Genomic DNA, 18,864 nt, shown 5'->3' with positions numbered 1-18,864 from the left:
CTCTAGTGGCCACCCAGCCCCAAAACGGGTTGGTTTCGGCTGAATTATCTGCTCCAACCTTTATATATAAAAAATTGGCAGCTGAGAGCAGATTGCTCCAGGTAAATGACAGCTTTTAATTCCAATTTGAGAAATCAAATGCATTAGAAGTGCGTCCTTTATGTGCATTAAAAAAGACAACGCAGGTTACATCATCAAAGTCTTCAAGACTTAAGTCGTACATCCTTCCAGCCTGATGGCTCCCATACCATCTCTTTCCAAAATACACTGAGCTCTTAAGACAGGCTCACACAGCTACTTAGGAGCTGCTCCGTAGAGAAATATTTCTTAAAAAATAAACGCAAATGCTCTCTTCAAACCATGCTTCAAGGAAAGTCATCAACATCCTCCCCGGTACATCCGGCCTCTACAAATACAGAAGGCTTTTGCCTTCTGCCTCAGATCACATCTTGGTGTATAAACTCTTGAGCTCTAAACCAACCCACCTGCAAAATAAATCCCTTTCAGGTTTATTTGCATTGCTCACAGGAGAGCTGGGCAAGGTATTCTGAACAAGAACCAAAAGTTAACTCTTAAGGACCAGGAAGGAAAGTCAACCCTGTGTCCCCCACTTCAGCAGTTCCAGCCCCTGCTGGACACACTTCTTTATACCAGTAGAATGCAAGAAAACCTGCTTTTGTTTTTCAGGTGTGATGGTTTCCCCCTCCCATCCCCTTCTTTGCTGTATTTTTAACTATCACTTCTGTCCCAGCAGAAAGATTTCCCTGGAGTAGGTCCCCTGAAGAGCTCATCACTACTTCAGGGAACTGTGATGTTGCACATTTCACTATGAATATAAACATTAACTGACAAATTTAATTTACTCGATACCGTTCGTGTGACACATCCATATCTTTCCAAAGCAGAAAAGGGTTTTTCTTCTCAGCAAGCATCACACAAAGAAAACACTAACACTGAACTAGTCTCATGTTATAGTTGGTAAAAGGACATCTATCATATACACAGGTGACAGGAAGAAACACAGACTGGAGATAATTATCCTGTGGAATGAAGGTTAACAGCTATTGGAATAGAGATTAACAGATATATTTAACAAGCAACAGCTGTATTTACTATTACATTCAGTTTCTTATTACAACTGAAGCCAAAATGTTATTGTCAATACCCATGAAATGGAAACCTTGACCACCAGCTCTTAAAACCCTGCATGAATTAGCACTGAAAGAGAGCAGAGGAGACAAGGGGGGAGCTGCAGTTCAGAATGCACTCAACAAACCCCTGACCTGTTCAAGTTTAGACAATTCCTTGAAGTACAGAAACTCTCCGTATCTGTTCTCTCCAGCTCTAACAGCCAGGAAAGTGAGTTCACCCTTAAATCACTCTGATAGATTAAATCTGGACGAGTGCTGTGTGTGCCAGTTCCAACACACACCTTGCACAGCTCCATCACACAAAGGGTGAGAAACCATCAGCCTGCAGGTTTCTTTTGAGAGATTATATTCAGAGGAGTTAATCTAAAACTATGTATCTGCACCGTATTATTAAGTGCTTTTTCTAGAGTTCTAGTGTCTCAACCTTCAATTAGGGAAAGAGTACTTACCTCCAAAGTATTCTCATCACAACATGAAGCAAAGCCATTTTAAGAAGGCTAAAAAGTCTTTACTGAATTTATTGATACAGAAACACTTTATATTAATAAAGTTTAAATTGCGTAACACTTCTGCATGCCTCAGGCCAATTTAACTCTAGTTTCTACACATTGATTTCTCAACTCCCACACTAATGATTAAAGCAGCTTGAAGTTTGTTTCTTTTTTGCAAATTTACTGCAGGATTGAAACCTAAAAGGAGTCACACACCCTGCATCAGGCGGCTTTCTATTGTAAACGACAATAAAATTAACGTGACAAAACGGTACCTAACAAGAGGAACATCCAAACCTCCCAGTCCTCTTCTCCCTTCAGGTTGTTATATGAGCATTTAGGGGCAGATTGTTGGGTTTGGGGGTTTCAAGTACAAATCTCATGTCGTAGATGGTAAAAGCTGTATTTTTCCCAGCTACAAAAGGGCATTTTACTGCAGGTTTTCTGCATCTGTTGGTTGTTTGCCCCGACATCACTTCCATATCCAAGGTCTCTGAGCTCCCCCCCGCTCCCCCCGCGGGCCCCGCTCATGGTTTTGAGCAGAGTGCCCTCTAGTGGCCACCCAGCCCCAAAACGGGTTGGTTTCGGCTGAATTATCTGCTCCAACCTTTATATATAAAAAATTGGCAGCTGAGAGCAGATTGCTCCAGGTAAATGACAGCTTTTAATTCCAATTTGAGAAATCAAATGCATTAGAAGTGCGTCCTTTATGTGCATTAAAAAAGACAACGCAGGTTACATCATCAAAGTCTTCAAGACTTAAGTCGTACATCCTTCCAGCCTGATGGCTCCCATACCATCTCTTTCCAAAATACACTGAGCTCTTAAGACAGGCTCACACAGCTACTTAGGAGCTGCTCCGTAGAGAAATATTTCTAAAAAAATAAATGCAAATGCTCTCTTCAAACCATGCTTCAGTATTTAGGAAAGTCCTCAACATCCTCCCCGGTGCATCTGCCCTCTACAAATACAGAAGGGTTTTGCCTTCTGCCTCAGATCACATCTTGGTGTATAAACTCTTGAGCTCTAAACCAACCCACCTGCAAAATAAATCCCTTTCAGGTTTATTTGCATTGCTCACAGGAGAGCTGGGCAAGGTATTCTGAACAAGAACCAAAAGTTAACTCCAAGGAACCAGGAAGGAAAGTCAACTCTGTGTTAAAAAAAAAAAAAAAAAAAAAAAAAAAAAAAAAAAAAAAGAAAGAAAAGTTTCCCAGCCCTGAGGTCCAAGAGGAGGAGGAGGGGACTCATCAGCATGTGTTTGCAATTAAATTACGGCAGTTTGACAGTCCAACCGCCCACCCTCCCTGCACATCCCCAAAGATCAGCCCGTTCACCTCCCCTTCTCTAATTAGGGTCCTGAAATAACAAATTCTTAATTTGGATCTATTTTTGCCTCGTTTCTTATTTGGAACAGCGAGTTCACTCCTCACCTCCTCCCTTCTCCTGCAGAAGGTACCTTCATGGACAATGACCCAAAAGTGCCCCCGCGCTCCCAGGGCTGAGCCAGGACACAGATGGCCCAGGGTCAAGGGGTTTTTATGTCCAAATTCTTGCCGTAGCACAGTCTGCAAATTAAGGGTAAAATCTTATCTAACAGCCTGTCAAATATATCAGCCGGCAAGACTTTTAGGGTAGAGACTGTCTCTTATATGTCCTTATGACATCCAGCAAAAAATACATCTTCAGCCTTTGAGAGGAGCATGGAATCCTAGAGATAAGTGATTGTAAAAGGGAGATCACTAACAGAGATAAATAACCTGCAAATAAAGACACAAAAAGAACCCCAACCCTAATTGTATGCATTCTGTAAAGTTTCTTGTGCAGAGTAAAAGCCAATTCATATCAGAGACCTCTAAGCCAGCACAATTTCTTTCTACAAGGACGTCCTTTGGAAAAACATTTGGATTTTGGAGAAACTAAAACCAATTGAGGGGCAAAGAGGGGGGAAGAAACAATGAAACCAATTGAGTTTGAACTGTAGGAAACACCTCAGTCTCTTTCTCCCATTGGATGATAAAAATCGAGATGTCAAAGGGTGATTAAACCACCATTTCCAGGTGATTTAATCACCTTTTACTGTTATAAAGAAGCTTAGCGTGAAAACAGCTTGTCTTTAGGTTTTAAGTTGTTATGAAAAAAGATGCTAAATGTGCGGGTTTGGGAGGAGCTCGAGGCATTAATGCTCATTAGGATATAACGGTACCTCAGGAATTCCCCATTCACCCCACCTGGAAGATGAAAAGAAAGTTCCCATCACCCTGCATCAGGCGGCTTTCTATTGTAAACGACAATAAAATTAACGTGACAAAACGGTACCTAACAAGAGGAACATCCAAACCTCCCAGTCCTCTTCTCCCTTCAGGTTGTTATATGAGCATTTAGGGGCAGATTGTTGGGTTTGGGGGTTTCAAGTACAAATCTCATGTCGTAGATGGTAAAAGCTGTATTTTTCCCAGCTACAAAAGGGCATTTTACTGCAGGTTTTCTGCATCTGTTGGTTGTTTGCCCCGACATCACTTCCATATCCAAGGTCTCTGAGCTCCCCCCCGCTCCCCCCGCGGGCCCCGCTCATGGTTTTGAGCAGAGTGCCCTCTAGTGGCCACCCAGCCCCAAAACGGGTTGGTTTCGGCTGAATTATCTGCTCCAACCTTTATATATAAAAAATTGGCAGCTGAGAGCAGATTGCTCCAGGTAAATGACAGCTTTTAATTCCAATTTGAGAAATCAAATGCATTAGAAGTGCGTCCTTTATGTGCATTAAAAAAGACAACGCAGGTTACATCATCAAAGTCTTCAAGACTTAAGTCGTACATCCTTCCAGCCTGATGGCTCCCATACCATCTCTTTCCAAAATACACTGAGCTCTTAAGACAGGCTCACACAGCTACTTAGGAGCTGCTCCGTAGAGAAATATTTCTAAAAAAATAAATGCAAATGCTCTCTTCAAACCATGCTTCAGTATTTAGGAAAGTCCTCAACATCCTCCCCGGTGCATCTGCCCTCTACAAATACAGAAGGGTTTTGCCTTCTGCCTCAGATCACATCTTGGTGTATAAACTCTTGAGCTCTAAACCAACCCACCTGCAAAATAAATCCCTTTCAGGTTTATTTGCATTGCTCACAGGAGAGCTGGGCAAGGTATTCTGAACAAGAACCAAAAGTTAACTCCAAGGAACCAGGAAGGAAAGTCAACTCTGTGTCCCCCACTTCAGCAGTTCCAGCCCCTGCTGGACACACTTCTTTATACCAGTAGAATGCAAGAAAACCTGCTTTTGTTTTTCAGGTGTGATGGTTTCCCCCTCCCATCCCCTTCTTTGCTGTATTTTTAACTATCACTTCTGTCCCAGCAGAAAGATTTCCCTGGAGTAGGTCCCCTGAAGAGCTCATCACTACTTCAGGGAACTGTGATGTTGCACATTTCACTATGAATATAAACATTAACTGACAAATTTAATTTACTCGATACCGTTCGTGTGACACATCCATATCTTTCCAAAGCAGAAAAGGGTTTTTCTTCTCAGCAAGCATCACACAAAGAAAACACTAACACTGAACTAGTCTCATGTTATAGTTGGTAAAAGGACATCTATCATATACACAGGTGACAGGAAGAAACACAGACTGGAGATAATTATCCTGTGGAATGAAGGTTAACAGCTATTGGAATAGAGATTAACAGATATATTTAACAAGCAACAGCTGTATTTACTATTACATTCAGTTTCTTATTACAACTGAAGCCAAAATGTTATTGTCAATACCCATGAAATGGAAACCTTGACCACCAGCTCTTAAAACCCTGCATGAATTAGCACTGAAAGAGAGCAGAGGAGACAAGGGGGGAGCTGCAGTTCAGAATGCACTCAACAAACCCCTGACCTGTTCAAGTTTAGACAATTCCTTGAAGTACAGAAACTCTCCGTATCTGTTCTCTCCAGCTCTAACAGCCAGGAAAGTGAGTTCACCCTTAAATCACTCTGATAGATTAAATCTGGACGAGTGCTGTGTGTGCCAGTTCCAACACACACCTTGCACAGCTCCATCACACAAAGGGTGAGAAACCATCAGCCTGCAGGTTTCTTTTGAGAGATTATATTCAGAGGAGTTAATCTAAAACTATGTATCTGCACCGTATTATTAAGTGCTTTTTCTAGAGTTCTAGTGTCTCAACCTTCAATTAGGGAAAGAGTACTTACCTCCAAAGTATTCTCATCACAACATGAAGCAAAGCCATTTTAAGAAGGCTAAAAAGTCTTTACTGAATTTATTGATACAGAAACACTTTATATTAATAAAGTTTAAATTGCGTAACACTTCTGCATGCCTCAGGCCAATTTAACTCTAGTTTCTACACATTGATTTCTCAACTCCCACACTAATGATTAAAGCAGCTTGAAGTTTGTTTCTTTTTTGCAAATTTACTGCGGTATTGAAACCTAAAAGGAGTCACATACAATTAAAGAAGACTTAGAAGACAAAAAGGAAACAGTCAAAGCAGGTAAAATTCCTAGACAGTTTACAATCTATACAAAAGCAGTTCTGCTACAGTGACTCTATTAGAAATGCATACAAAACTACAGTGCAAGTGCTTGTGCACAGGGAAAACCTATTTACAGCTCCCCTTCTTTTACAGGCTATAAGCAATACTATTTCACAGTTATATTACACATAAAATTTCTCCTATGGGTTTGCTTGGATATGTGGGGGCTCTTTTAGACAAGGGGACAATTTGACAACCTAAAACATAAATTTCCGGTATATATATATTTATTTATTCAACCTTATCCAGGAAAAAATAGCAGTATTTTATGCATCTTATAGAAAGCTACAAAAATCTAGCAAATGTAATAAAAAAGGCAAATCTGGTGAAAAAATCTGGTAAAATTATCTTTTACAACTGGGGGTGGGGAAAAAAAAAAAATAATCAAACAGGGATGAATGAAAGATAATTCTCCCTCAACTGGTCAGCTTTAACAGAATCTCTGCAAGGTTTACCAATACAATCCTGAAGTTTAATGTTATTTTTAAAGCAACTTCTTTAAGTTTTGCAATTAACACACTTAAGGATGAGCCGGTAGCCAAAAGTAGCAGGCGCCCTCTGTAGGGATATGGAAATTGTGCCACAACACAGAAAGGCACAGACCTAGTTTGACAGCTATTAAGCAGAAATGCCTCACAATTACAGAGGTGACAGCCTTTGGGGAAGCACAGAGAAATATTACACGTAGATTCTATTAAGCCTCCATTTACCACCGTATTCAGGATTTCCATTTGTAGAAAGAAATTCATCGTAGTTGCCAGAATTACAAGAGGGACACTTGGATGTTTACAGGAAACCATCAGCTCAGTGGCCCCAGAACTGCCCCATTTAAAATAAAGAAATAAAAATCTGAGGGAGCAAGATAACTCGGGGTCCCATTTAGACCAGAAGTGGAGACTTAGGAAACCAGAAGCAAAACACAGCCCACGACCGCGTTACGTGCCAGCGGCCACATGACACTGTATTATCAAGCTAATATTCTCAAAGATATACAAAAAGCCTATTAAGCCAGGAAGAATTCTCCACCTCGGGCTTACACACACAAGAGTTAGCTGTTTCTTTTCAAAGCTGCAGGGAACTTTGAAACACTGTTTACCACTAAGCAACTTGTGCAACTCAGTACCGTTAGTCGAAAACCCCACGTATTTTTGGCAAGACACTCTTCATTCATTCATTCCTCAGAAAATGAGGCGATGGTACCAAAATAAAGTTATCAAAGTCATACCAAGTTAAGTGCTTCTAATGGGGCAATGCCTTAACGTAGCTTAATTATCTACTGAGAGGGGGTTTTTCACTCCCCCCAGCTTTAGGAGTATTTCACATCAGCACAAGCTCAAAGGGTTTCTTTCCAGCCTTTCCCAGTTTAGGTAGATTTTTCAAACAGGCTGAACCAACTAAATTCCCCCTTCTAAACATGGTATCTCCTTCCATTACCATTACAGGAAGACTTGGGAATAAAAATTAAAGAGTTTACATCCACAGAACCGCAGAGCCTAAAATCCTTCTATATGAGCTCGTTAAAGCATCTACTTAATTGTTGCAGGAATAAAATAACCTCTGAAGTTGATTAACTTCACTCCACCTACCGTATGTGTACAAGTTGTATTCTAGCCACCTGGCTACAGCAGAGGCACACACACGAATGCCTAAAAACTGCATGAATTTGGCTTTCTAGACTGTTTTCAGGTTCTACATACCCTCCATAAAATTATGTGGCTGAATTATGGGGACACAAGCCACGCCACTCAGGCTCTGCCTTCACCCTGCTCAGCCCAGCAGACAGAAGTTCTCCTACAAGAGCAAAACCTGCAGGTTCCACTCTCTCAGTCAGTTTTCACAAACTCACTGCTACACATCTCCTCTCCACCCTCTTGCCCACCCAGAATTACTCTGGAAACATTTCCAGAGACCAGTCACAACCCTGGCTACCCCAGCATCCTGTCAAAGCAAATCAGCTTCACAACTCTTCACTTGCCTCCAATGCTTTAAAAAAAAAAACACAAACCAAAATTGCATCTATTAGACTAATTCACTAGAACAGGTGTTTCCCATGAAGAAACCCAATATTCTGTAAAACATTTTTACTTTTTTCCTGAAAAATATCTCATTTATACGCAAAACTGAGACCAAAGTGGAGCTGATGCTTTCCTTCTCATTCAAAACCTCAATGCCACAAGGTCAGAGGCCAAAAATTCTTTCCTCTCTGTACAAGTTGTGCTTTTTCAGATTGCTGGAAGAAACAAAATTTGCCAGGTCAGTTTTTACTAATAATCTCATCCTCCATTAAACACACATCATGGTTAACACATGGCAGGTTTAGTGGGAGAGAGCACAGACAGCAAAGATCTTTGGGGACCTGCTTCCAAATATTTAAAAACTGCCATTCAGTAGAGCAGCTGTGAGATTTTTAGAATATCCCTGTGCAGTTAGTTTCGGGGTATTAAATCCTCCTCTCCATAAGCAGCCGAGCGTTTCACCAACTTGCTTCCTAAGGAATCCCTGCTGTAGGATAAAACTATAGCACACAACTGAGAAGAAAGAAGAAACTCAAAAAAAAAGCTATAATGTTTAAGAATACAGCAGCCACATTCCCCAGCCAGCCTACTGCCTTGGGTGGTCGTATTAGCAGGCAAGCAAGTGGTATACATTTGTCAAGCCCTAAGTAGTACTTTATTTTCTGCCTACTTCCCAGTTTCTAGAAGGAGGAAATTACTTTTCCCTGTAATAAAGCAGGTAATATTTCAAGGGATCAGGCAAAGGCAGACTCAAGACCTTTTCTCTCAAAAAGTTTACAGGAGGATCTGGCTTTAGTTCAGAGGGTTTAGTTTCTTCCTCTTCTTGTCTCTCATCCTCGAGATCCTCGCTGTTGTTGTTATCATCTGAGGGGTTGGAGATACGACTAGCGAAGACCTCTTTGTCCAAGAAAACAATAGTTTCCATGCGACGGCGACGCACGCGTCTTCGTTTAAATCTTGGGGGGTTCTTCAGCCCGTTTCCATTTTTGTTCATTGTTTCTTGATGTATAATTTTTTTAATGGTTCCTCGGATGGCAATGCGAGCCAGATCCTGGAGGCTGCGAACACCCACTGGGGCTAAAACAAAATGAAAAACCATGAACAGATACGGAGAAACTCCCCTCCAGTACTCACAGGAAAAGTTGTACTTGCTCAAATTAAATCAGGCCACTTGAACTCCCTGTTCTGGTTACAAAAACAGCTCTATTCAACTCCTGTCAACTCAGATAAATTGTATTGTTACTTTCCAAACAAAATTTAATTATGCATTTCTCTCGTTAACTGAAGAAAAAAAGAATGGGATGAAAGAAGAGTTTCATATTTTGATGTCAAGTCCTCACAATTATTTTAAGATGCATCTTAAAGATCTTAAGAACGCAGACTTAGTGACTGAAACTGTGACTAATAACTTTAATAACTTAGAAAAAGATATTTTCCAACAGTAGATAGCTAGACCTGAAGTCTATTTAACTCTTCCATAAAATGATTTTTCTCTCATGAAGTTACTCCAGCTTTGCCAAGTTTTTCACTTATAAAACCCGAGTGCTATTTATGCTCTTCAAAAACTACTTCAGACTTAGTGGGTAAAGACTGACTGGAAACCATTTGGTGAAAGTAATTATAAAAGCATACAGTAAGTTATTGTACTAAAACACCTCCCACATTAATGGCTTGGAAAACTGCTCTGTCTTAGGCATTTATTTTCTGCCAGCCCATAGAGCACAACACAAGTCATGCAGCATAAAGAAAAAAATACATTAAAATGTACCTATGCACACACATCCATGTACTAAAATTAATTTAAACAAAAACACTTATCTTCTACTGACAAGTAAGCGTTTCTGTGACCTGGATGTAGAAACTGGAAAAAAATTACATGTAATATATACCCAGGTCTCACTACAAAGCCACCATTCAAAGTATGCTGAAATATGCACTTAAAGGACTTTATAGCACTGTATGGACTGCTTACTGAGCTGCTTTTTGTCATGCAAAGACACCTTTCCAGAATAAGAACAAAGCCTGAGTAATCTCTTTATGGAAGTATCTCTGTCTTCATGTGTTCTTAAGAGGCCTCTCTACACTGAAATCTTAATCTAAAGATTGAGGCCACTGCGTATGACCTGCATTTCAGACAGCTGACCAAAAATTGCACAACTTGTATCCCTCAAGTGTTCCAGGTTCAGGATAATTCTGAATTGCTGCACAGTGAGAGTTCAGACAGCTGACCAAAAATTGCACAACTTGTATCCCTCAAGTGTTCCAGGTTCAGGATAATTCTGAATTGCTGTGCAGCAAGATAATTTGAGTAGATGCAAAGCTTGTTTGCAGGTACTGCTTGTACCTTGGCAAATGCCTGAGAACCACAACAGTACATAATTCAGGACTGAAACAGATGTCTGCAGATGCAAAGCTTGTTTGCAGGTACTGCTTGTGTGTTTTCCATTATCATGGCAAATGCCTGAGAACCACAACAGCACACAATTCAGGACTGAAACAGATGTCTGTGTGTGCAAAAACAACGACCAAACATCCCACCAAGTATAGGTACAATTTGACACAAAATCATTTCTATTTAGAATTTCTTTTAGGCAATTCTGACTCTTGAACCAGGCCCCCAACACAAGACTCAGACAGCTGGGGGAAGCAGTTGGAGTAATTTTCCTTGAAAGGATTCCTAGGGATGTAACATCTAAGGAAGCAAGGTGCAGCTTAGAGACAAAGAGCAAAAGAAACCTCCCCCATACTCAGGAACATCTGTACTCACGCAAGTGAACAAGCCTTGATTTTCCTGAATCTGCGTGGTTGGGTTGAATCAAAGGAGCAAAAGAAACAGCAAGAATCTTCTTGGTCTCCCAGGCAGAAGGACCAGTTCGAGTTATCTTAGTCAACTAAACCAAAACAAGGAGATTATCATCCATTGTATGAACTACAGTAAGATTTTAGAAGAAAAAAATGAACAAACAACTTTTCTGCCTGGACAAGTGGTTAAAGCACTAAAAGCTGGAACAGTAAAAATTAGGTAATAATAAGAAACATTCTTGGTGGTTGTTTTTGGTTCTTTTTAGAAAATTGAGAACTCCTTACAGGATTAGCCCCAAGGAACTTCATCTCTCACAACAGAGCATGGGCACTGGCAGTTTGGATCACTCTGCTTTCCCAGTTCTTCCTCAATTCTGAACCAGAACAGCTATGTTTGTGGCCTCTCAAGTCCATTAAAACAACACAACTTTTGACCCAAAAGATAATCTAAATTACAATCTTGAGTTCACACACAGGACAGTTATACGCTTCTTTGAAAAAATCCATTGACACCTGGAAATAGGGACAATTTACATGCTCTTTCATAAGCCAGTTTGGATGTAAAATTTTGTATTTTACCATAAGTACGACACTAGATTTTATAACTTGAACAAAGCCTTGCTGATATTTTTCTGCAGCATGAAAGTAAATTTGCATTAACAACAAAAGGTCAGAATATGTGAAAGACTGGCAGAACTATGAATTTTTCTGATATTACAAAGAGCACAGAGCTCAGTCTCCACTCAGTGAAAACTCAATGCTTTCTCCAACCTGCAACAAAAAGGGCAAACTAAAGGAAGAGCTATCGACTAAGATCAGAATTAAGAATAATTGAAAGAGAAACATGGGTAGAAAGGAACTCAACCTTCTCTTCCAGAGGCATGACAAGAATTCCCCCAACTTTCAACAGGTTCTTCATGTAGTCTTCATGTTCCTTCTGTACTCCAGCCCCACAGTAAACACGGTCATACTGAGTACAGTCTGGAGAAATCTCTAAACAATTGCCGGTAACAAAAGACGGTTCACAGAATTCAAATCTGAAAATGAAGAAGATGTGTATCATATGAGAATATTACAATTTATCAAACTAATTAGTTTCACTATCCGAGAAAAATGAAACAATGAAAAATATTTGGAAAAAAAACAGTTTCACAGGATTTCTCCTCTGAAGCCCATATATTCTAGATATTATCGGAACAGAACATAACTATAAGTCTCAAAATTACAGAACAATGAGCTGAGAATTCATAGATGAAAATCTGCAAACAATAAGGATGCATAATTTCATATTTGAGTTGCATATAACTATTCAGAATGAGCTATTTTTAGTCACCTGATGCTGACTCAGTTATAATACACAAATACAAATGTTAGACCTGCAATTCAAAATGTTAAAAGTCTTTTAAGGACTGCACTGGGGTTCGTCTGGCATTTCCAAAAGCTTTTTAAATGGCTTTCAGATGTTGTGGGGAAGTATAACCTGATGCTTCAGAAATATGCTTTGCTGCAGGCAATGGAAGTTTTACCATTAGCTTCAAAAGAACTGTGATTTCACCCTTCATAATAAGAAGTTTTGCCTATAGCATTTCTGATTCAGTTTAGAAGATAAATGAATGATTCTGTGATGCTTCTGGTTTTCTTACACGCTCTGAATCTACATAAGTTTTAAGCTCCACATTTAAGGGCTGATTTTCATAGAAGTCACACAACATAGCCATTCTTCTACTGGTATCTTGAGAGGCAGCTCAATATAGCACCTATTTATTCCTAAACACTTCCTGAAGCTTCCTGCTTCTGCAAAGCGTGCTAGACATTCAGAGCAGGCAGCTAACAGCTCCTGCACACAGCGTTCCAACAGCACAACCCGGCAGCCATTTCTCTCAGCAGTGCCAATTTTCCAGTCATGTTGATTCCTGAATTCAGCTCACTTTTGCTCCACAGCTATGTTTGCCTGAGGAAAAAAAGTCTTCCTTAAAACATCCATTCAAACACCAGCAATGTGACTCTGAAAAAACCCCAGTGATCTATGTGCATCTTCCACGCCGAAAACTTTCAGTCTGTGCTGCCAACACCAAAAAAATACAGCCCTCTCAGCAGCAGCTTTCCAGTACAGCAGGAACAGCACAAGGCTGAGTAGTTTAAATTCCAGCATGTAATGACTTTAATTTTCTTCCTCCCACGAGAGGAGGACTATCAGGTATCCAGAAATGCTTCTTGGTTTGAACAAACTGTGAGACGGATCCAAAAATATGACAGCTACAATTTTTATTGCTGAGGTTACTATTGGCAATGGTTATCTTGCTGGAAAGTTATTACTTGTGACAGCAGCAGAATGGAGGTTCTAAGGAAGAACATAAATCAAATCCCAAGCAGTTTTAGTACCAACTTTATCATCATAAAACTCCCTCCATGTTTTAAAACACCATTTTTCTTCTTCTCAGATAAAACATATTAGGCCACCACAGAAATCGGTTCATATTCTTCTGATAACCATGTATGCTCTCAGATCACAAACGTAACTATTTGTGTTACTTGCAAGTTTCAAGCTGTTACCTGCAAGTGCATTTTAAAATAAGTAACCTCCTTCAGCTTCCTCTAAGCTCTGCAACAGCAGCATCGCTATTAAAAACACTGCAAAAATTTCTGAAACTCCCCCACAAAACACATCAGCTTAGAAGGTCACACACTGCAGCTCAGCCAGCCTAAGGAGCCAGAATCCACAGATTACCCTGAATCCAGAGCTGCCACACGGGAGCAAGAACTGCCAGGGCTAAAGCCAAAGGCACAACACGAACCCAAACGAGCACTCCACATTCTTACTTGTCAAAGCTGTCACTCGTTTTAATGAAGAAGTCCAATTTCTGCTTGGCGTATTCGATCACGTCGGAATGAAGCTCCACACCGTGGTTAACGCCAAAAGGACCTGCAAATTTAGAACAGTAGGATAATGGTAACAGGAAACAACACAAAGTCCAGCAGGATTGAATACAGTGTTGGTTACTTTCTGTAACAGATTGTTCCTTGAGTGGGAGACAGTCAGTGCTTGCGTGGGGTCAGCTATCTTAGTGTTGCAGTGGGAACTGCTACCCTATACCTGCAATTTCTGGCAGCAAATAAGGCTGTTTTGCACTATTGATTTTGAATCATTTGCTCTTAACCACGCAGGAAATTCCTCTGTAGGAGGGAAACACTGATACTAATGCAGAACAATGGCCTGCATTTTTAATAAATCCCTCAAAAAAAAAAAATCTATATGTTATTTTTATACCCCCCTGCTGATACACTAAAAATCTCCTCAAAGGAATCAGGAACAGTCACCATTCATTGCACCTCAATAACAGCAAAAATAAATTGGAAAATACAGAAGATGTTCACAAATGGGAGACGGGAGCAAGGCTCTATCCTGACACCAAACATTTCACAGCAGTTAAAATTCTTGACACCCCCACAAGAGGAAAATCTGTACCCTGTAGCCATTTGTTATCTATCCTGGCAGCACAGCTGCTGACTGAAATACTTAAGGACAAATTGCAATTGTATAATTGCACTTTGATGCTTTGCTTTGTGCCTGCTGTAGATGTGGCCACGAAGCCAGTTCTGATGCACTAACTGCTCTGCACAGACTATTCCTGCCTGTAGGTTGGGAAGAGTCAAAACTGGATCTCAAACATGTTTCACTCTAGACAACACAGTGTAAAAACAAGGCAGAGAGCAACTATAGTCACAGGTTTCTGTGGACACACTGAATCTTTGGTTAAACATGGCATTCCTGCTCCCAAGCTGGGTTCTTGCTCAAGGGGCAACAAACCCAAGTTTGTGCCCAGTTCTGCAGGAATCCACTGCAGCCACCTCTGCAGCTACGTCCTGGCCTGTTCTGAACTGCCCCAGAAGCCTGGATCCCACCCAGTTCCAGAGAGAAGGTTGCAAGAATCCTGGTAAATCCACCAGCTGGATGAATGCACTCTTTACTTTCTGAGCTACCTTTTCATTTCATTACTTGAGGAATGTTTCATTCCCGATTTCAAAACTTGATCACCAGCTGGATGAATGCACTCTTTACTTTCCGAGCTACCTTTTAATTTCATTACTTGAGGAATGCTTCATTCCCAATTTCATAACTTGATTTTTTAATCTGATGTAAATAGTTAACATGATTGAAAAGGTATTTACCCAAGATGAGTCCAACCATAGAACTCAGATATCCAGTGCCACTGCCAAGATTCAAAAATGACAGCCCTGGTTGCAGATCCAAAGCTTCCATCACCTCTGAGTAAATGCATGGTGCTGAGAGATGAATATTTCCATGCTTCCATGCCAAGTCCTTGTAGGCATTGTCTTTGAACTCTTCCAGGTAGTAATCTGCTCGATCAATGGCTCGGAACGCCTGTTCTACCAGTTCTGTGCGGATGTATTGTGCCTCCTTCAGGTTATCAATTAATTCATCATTATCTTCTCCTGCACTCACTGCACCTCCCATCTTCAAGAGTTTTCTACAAGCACTAAAACTAAAACAACAATAAAGGAAGGTAAGGTATAGAACACGCACTTTAACACTAAATTATGCTGCTGTAGATCGGAACGCCTGTTCTACCAGTTCTGTGCGGATGTATTGTGCCTCCTTCAGGTTATCAATTAATTCATCATTATCTTCTCCTGCACTCACTGCGCCTCCCATCTTCAAGAGTTTTCTACAAGCACTAAAACTAAAACAACAATAAAGGAAGGTAAGGTATAGAACATGCACTTTAACGCTAAATTACGCTGCTGTAGATGGAAGTACTTTGAGAGACCTTTAGGTACTCTAAGGAAGACAAGCAGCAGAAAAACATTACCACCAGCACTTCCACCCCCCAGTCAAACAATGAAAAACAAAATGCAGCAGATCTGGCATCCAGTACCTGACACCAGAGGGGAAAATCACAATAGACAATTTAAATATGGAATCCCTGTCTTCAAACACTACCACCGTTTTACTAGCACGTCAGCTTTTCCACTGAACCCTTTTATATAAAGGATTATTCTAGCTCCTGTGCTTAGAGGTCATTTTTCATTGCAAATCCAACCAGCAGTGCAAGTCTGCCTTGCCTGTCAGAATTCTTGCCACACGCAGACCTTCTATCTCTAATAGCATCGAGGGAAAATTAAGAGACTAAGATGCAGGCAGCAAGAGCCAGAAAAATCTCAAATTGCACGCTCAAAGAAAATGTATCAGGATGCTGAGTTCACAGAGGTTAAAAAAAAACAACCTGAAACTACACACTTGCTTTAGCAAATACACTTTAATTCAGCTCATCTTTAGTGCCTGAACCACCATCATCGTTAAAACAGTTAATAATACAGACAACAACAGCAGAGGGAATTTCCGCTGAAGCCTGTGGAATTTCTGAGGTCTTCTTAAGCCCTAGATGAGCCAACTCCCAATGTGGAAACTCTTGAGTGACACAGATTTACAAATTACAAACACTTCTGACTTCACTGACACAATCATCTCCAGCAACCCTTTTCAGGCTTGTTGGTGTAGAGGAGACACAGATTTACAAATTACAAACACTTCTGGCTTCACTGCCACAATCATCTTGTTGGTATAGGGGTAAGAAAAGCAAGCACCTTCCCTGACCACACATTACACCAAGCACGGCTATCCTTTTATTGTAGTAAAACAACTATATGTTTTAAAGAAAAAGGTATAGGGCAGAAGAACTTATCACTCAAAATGAATCTAGCTTTTCCCCCCACCCGTAACTTTAAGAAAAAATAAATCCTTTTCAGAAAACACAACATGATTTTTTTTTTTAATGCGTTTATTTACAATGCCTTTCTCTGCTCACAATAATAACCACAGAAGCAGCAGCTTTAGAGTTCATTCCTGGGATCAGAAGATCTGCCTACAGCTAAATTGTTGGGGTTTATTTGTTACATTCAGCAGAAGCAAATTACACACTTTCATTTTTCAGAGGAAACAAAGAAAAGCTACAGGAGTCTAAGGAAATTTCACAGTTATTCAAATAACATACCGTCCTGATTACCTGTAGAGACAGACAAATAGGATATACTTAGGCAGGGAACTCAAGCCAGTTTTTAATATATTCATGTCTCAAACACATCAATCCAGTTTCAGACCATTAATAAGACTTAAAAAAAATGCCACCCCTCTCCTTTCTATCATTATTCCTTCATTTTCGCTACAAAAAATGATTCATGTTTTATTACTTCACAGTGGAAACGCATCAAGTTGAAGGATTAGGTGGGTTCATCAGCCAATTTGATTTATTTTTTTTCTTCTCTAACATATGCATCAATTTGTTGCATCTGCACATATAGGGATGCAAATATCTTTGGTCAGTATGCTTTATGTTACATTCTGCATTAAAATACTCTCCTCCCTAAGGGTATCGATACCTTTGACTTTCTTTTGTACATTTTGTTCTTTTCCTTGCTTCTTTCCTTCCCTTAAGCTCTTTTTGCGATTAAAAATCTAAATTTTTAGACTTAAAGCATGAATAAAAGGTTGTGCCTTTAACAGTGTTCCATTTTGTATCCCCAACAAATTCTGTCTGATGTACGCAAGCCCCACTGGGACAACCAGTCCGACCTGGTTCCAGCTCAGTTTTACGATCAACAACTGTTCTTCCATGTTCTAAAACATGGAAGACATTTTTCTAATGGACATCAAGGAATCTCCAAGTTGTGACAGCAATCAGTTACTTCCGAAATTATTGCTTTTACTGGATGCTAGTTTACTTCCAATGAAATGCATGTTTTATATGCAGAACTCAGAACTCTGATGTTTATATTCCTCTTTGGATAATTCCACATTTTATTTTACCTTGTTCCCCTTCTCCTGTTGGAAGGGGGAACCAAAACTATGAGTAGGGCTTACTCTTAACAAACTTTTTAAAACAAGGTCCTCCTCCTCCACAATTAGCACAGTTGCACTTTTCATGCTTCTAGGTAAAGCACAGACTTCCACAAATCTGAGCAGGCACAAAGTCCACCTGCAAAAATTGTGATCATTAGCAGATCACAACACGAGTATCAAACCAAGCAGCCGTTCGGTGTTTAAACAGCCCTTCAATTGCATGTTGCCATCTTCTCCTTTAACAAAAACAAAACAGAAAAACAAACAAACAAGCAGAAAACCCTAAGTCTGACATGAGAAGCTGCATTCAGTGCCTGAAACAAACACTGAAATTAAAGCAATTTCTTCCAAGGCAAACACCAGCAGATGCACAGGGGAAGACTCAAAACAATACACAAGGCACAAAACCACAATTCTTCACCCCAACAGACTTCCAGGGTAATCCCTGCTCTGACATAACACATCCAGAAAGAATAACAAAGGTGAGGATGTTTACCGACAAAAAAAAAATGTTGCAATTGGCACAAGTTTCAACACGATCCCCTCTAACCCTCTCAAATACCAAATTAAAAAGCCCCACGCCGTACAGCTCCATCACTACCTGCGTTACCGGGCTGCTGCCGAGGAGATGAGAGCGGGAGGGCGGTCTAGGAAACTCTGCTGTTGATAACCCCCCTCACCCCCCACCTCAATTACCGCCGGCTGGCCCCGCTCTCCACACCGCGCCGCTGCCTCCAGCCCTGCCCGGAGCCCCAGCCCGGCCCTGAGGGAGCCCGGCCCGCCCTGACGGGGAGGCGGTGCTGGGGCGGGAGGTGGGGGGCAGGTCACCAGAAGGGCCATGCCCCCACCCAGGGGCACCCCCGGCAGGAGCCGGAGGCCAAGTGCCGGAGGAAGGCCTCCGGGCAGCGGCCTGAAGGGGATACAGCGGCCTAAGAGGGCAGAGGCCTGAGGGGTGGGAGCCCGCGGCCTGAGGGGGGGGGTCCGGCCGGGGCTGAGGTGAAGG

General features: G+C 40.9%; 1 protein-coding gene across 3 annotated transcripts; it reads right to left on the bottom strand.

The window, feature by feature from the left end:
- Positions 1–948: 948 nt before the first annotated feature.
- On the bottom strand, positions 949–18,483 carry PCMTD2 (protein-L-isoaspartate (D-aspartate) O-methyltransferase domain containing 2). 3 transcript variants are annotated; one of them, XM_014956563.1, is made up of 7 exons: positions 18,463–18,483; positions 15,585–15,705; positions 15,173–15,386; positions 13,823–13,925; positions 11,868–12,039; positions 10,968–11,091; positions 5,190–9,277 (listed from the first exon to the last, which is right to left on the bottom strand). In XM_014956563.1, the coding sequence occupies exons 2-7, from the start codon at positions 15,675–15,677 to the stop codon at positions 8,895–8,897; spliced, it is 1,089 nt and encodes a 362-aa protein (XP_014812049.1). In that variant the 5' UTR covers positions 15,678–15,705; positions 18,463–18,483; the 3' UTR covers positions 5,190–8,894. The 3 variants fall into 3 exon arrangements, 2 of the variants coding, with proteins under 2 accessions (XP_014812049.1, XP_014812036.1); XR_001413639.1 differs by lacking the exons at positions 15,585–15,705; positions 18,463–18,483 and adding an exon at positions 949–1,840 and having other exon boundaries at positions 6,082–9,277; positions 15,173–15,503; XM_014956550.1 differs by lacking the exons at positions 15,585–15,705; positions 18,463–18,483 and having other exon boundaries at positions 15,173–15,503.
- Positions 18,484–18,864: the final 381 nt, after the last annotated feature.

The sequence above is a fragment of the Calidris pugnax genome, unplaced genomic scaffold, assembly GCF_001431845.1.
Source record: "Calidris pugnax isolate Ruff unplaced genomic scaffold, ASM143184v1 scaffold50, whole genome shotgun sequence".
Lineage (NCBI taxonomy): Eukaryota > Metazoa > Chordata > Aves > Charadriiformes > Scolopacidae > Calidris > Calidris pugnax.
This window is presented reverse-complemented; position numbering and strand designations above follow the sequence as displayed.

Bases quoted from the DNA above. Each gene is read 5' to 3' on its own strand.
- PCMTD2 (XM_014956563.1), bottom strand. From the start codon at position 15,677: ATGGGAGGCGCAGTGAGTGCAGGAGAAGATAATGATGAATTAATTGAT. The intron at 15,387-15,584 runs GCGTTCCGATCT...CTGGTAGAACAG, and splicing joins GCACAGAACTGGTAGAACAG to GCGTTCCGAGCCATTGATCG. The intron at 11,092-11,867 runs GTTGAGTTCCTT...GTTTTGGTTTAG, and splicing joins TCATGCCTCTGGAAGAGAAG to TTGACTAAGATAACTCGAAC.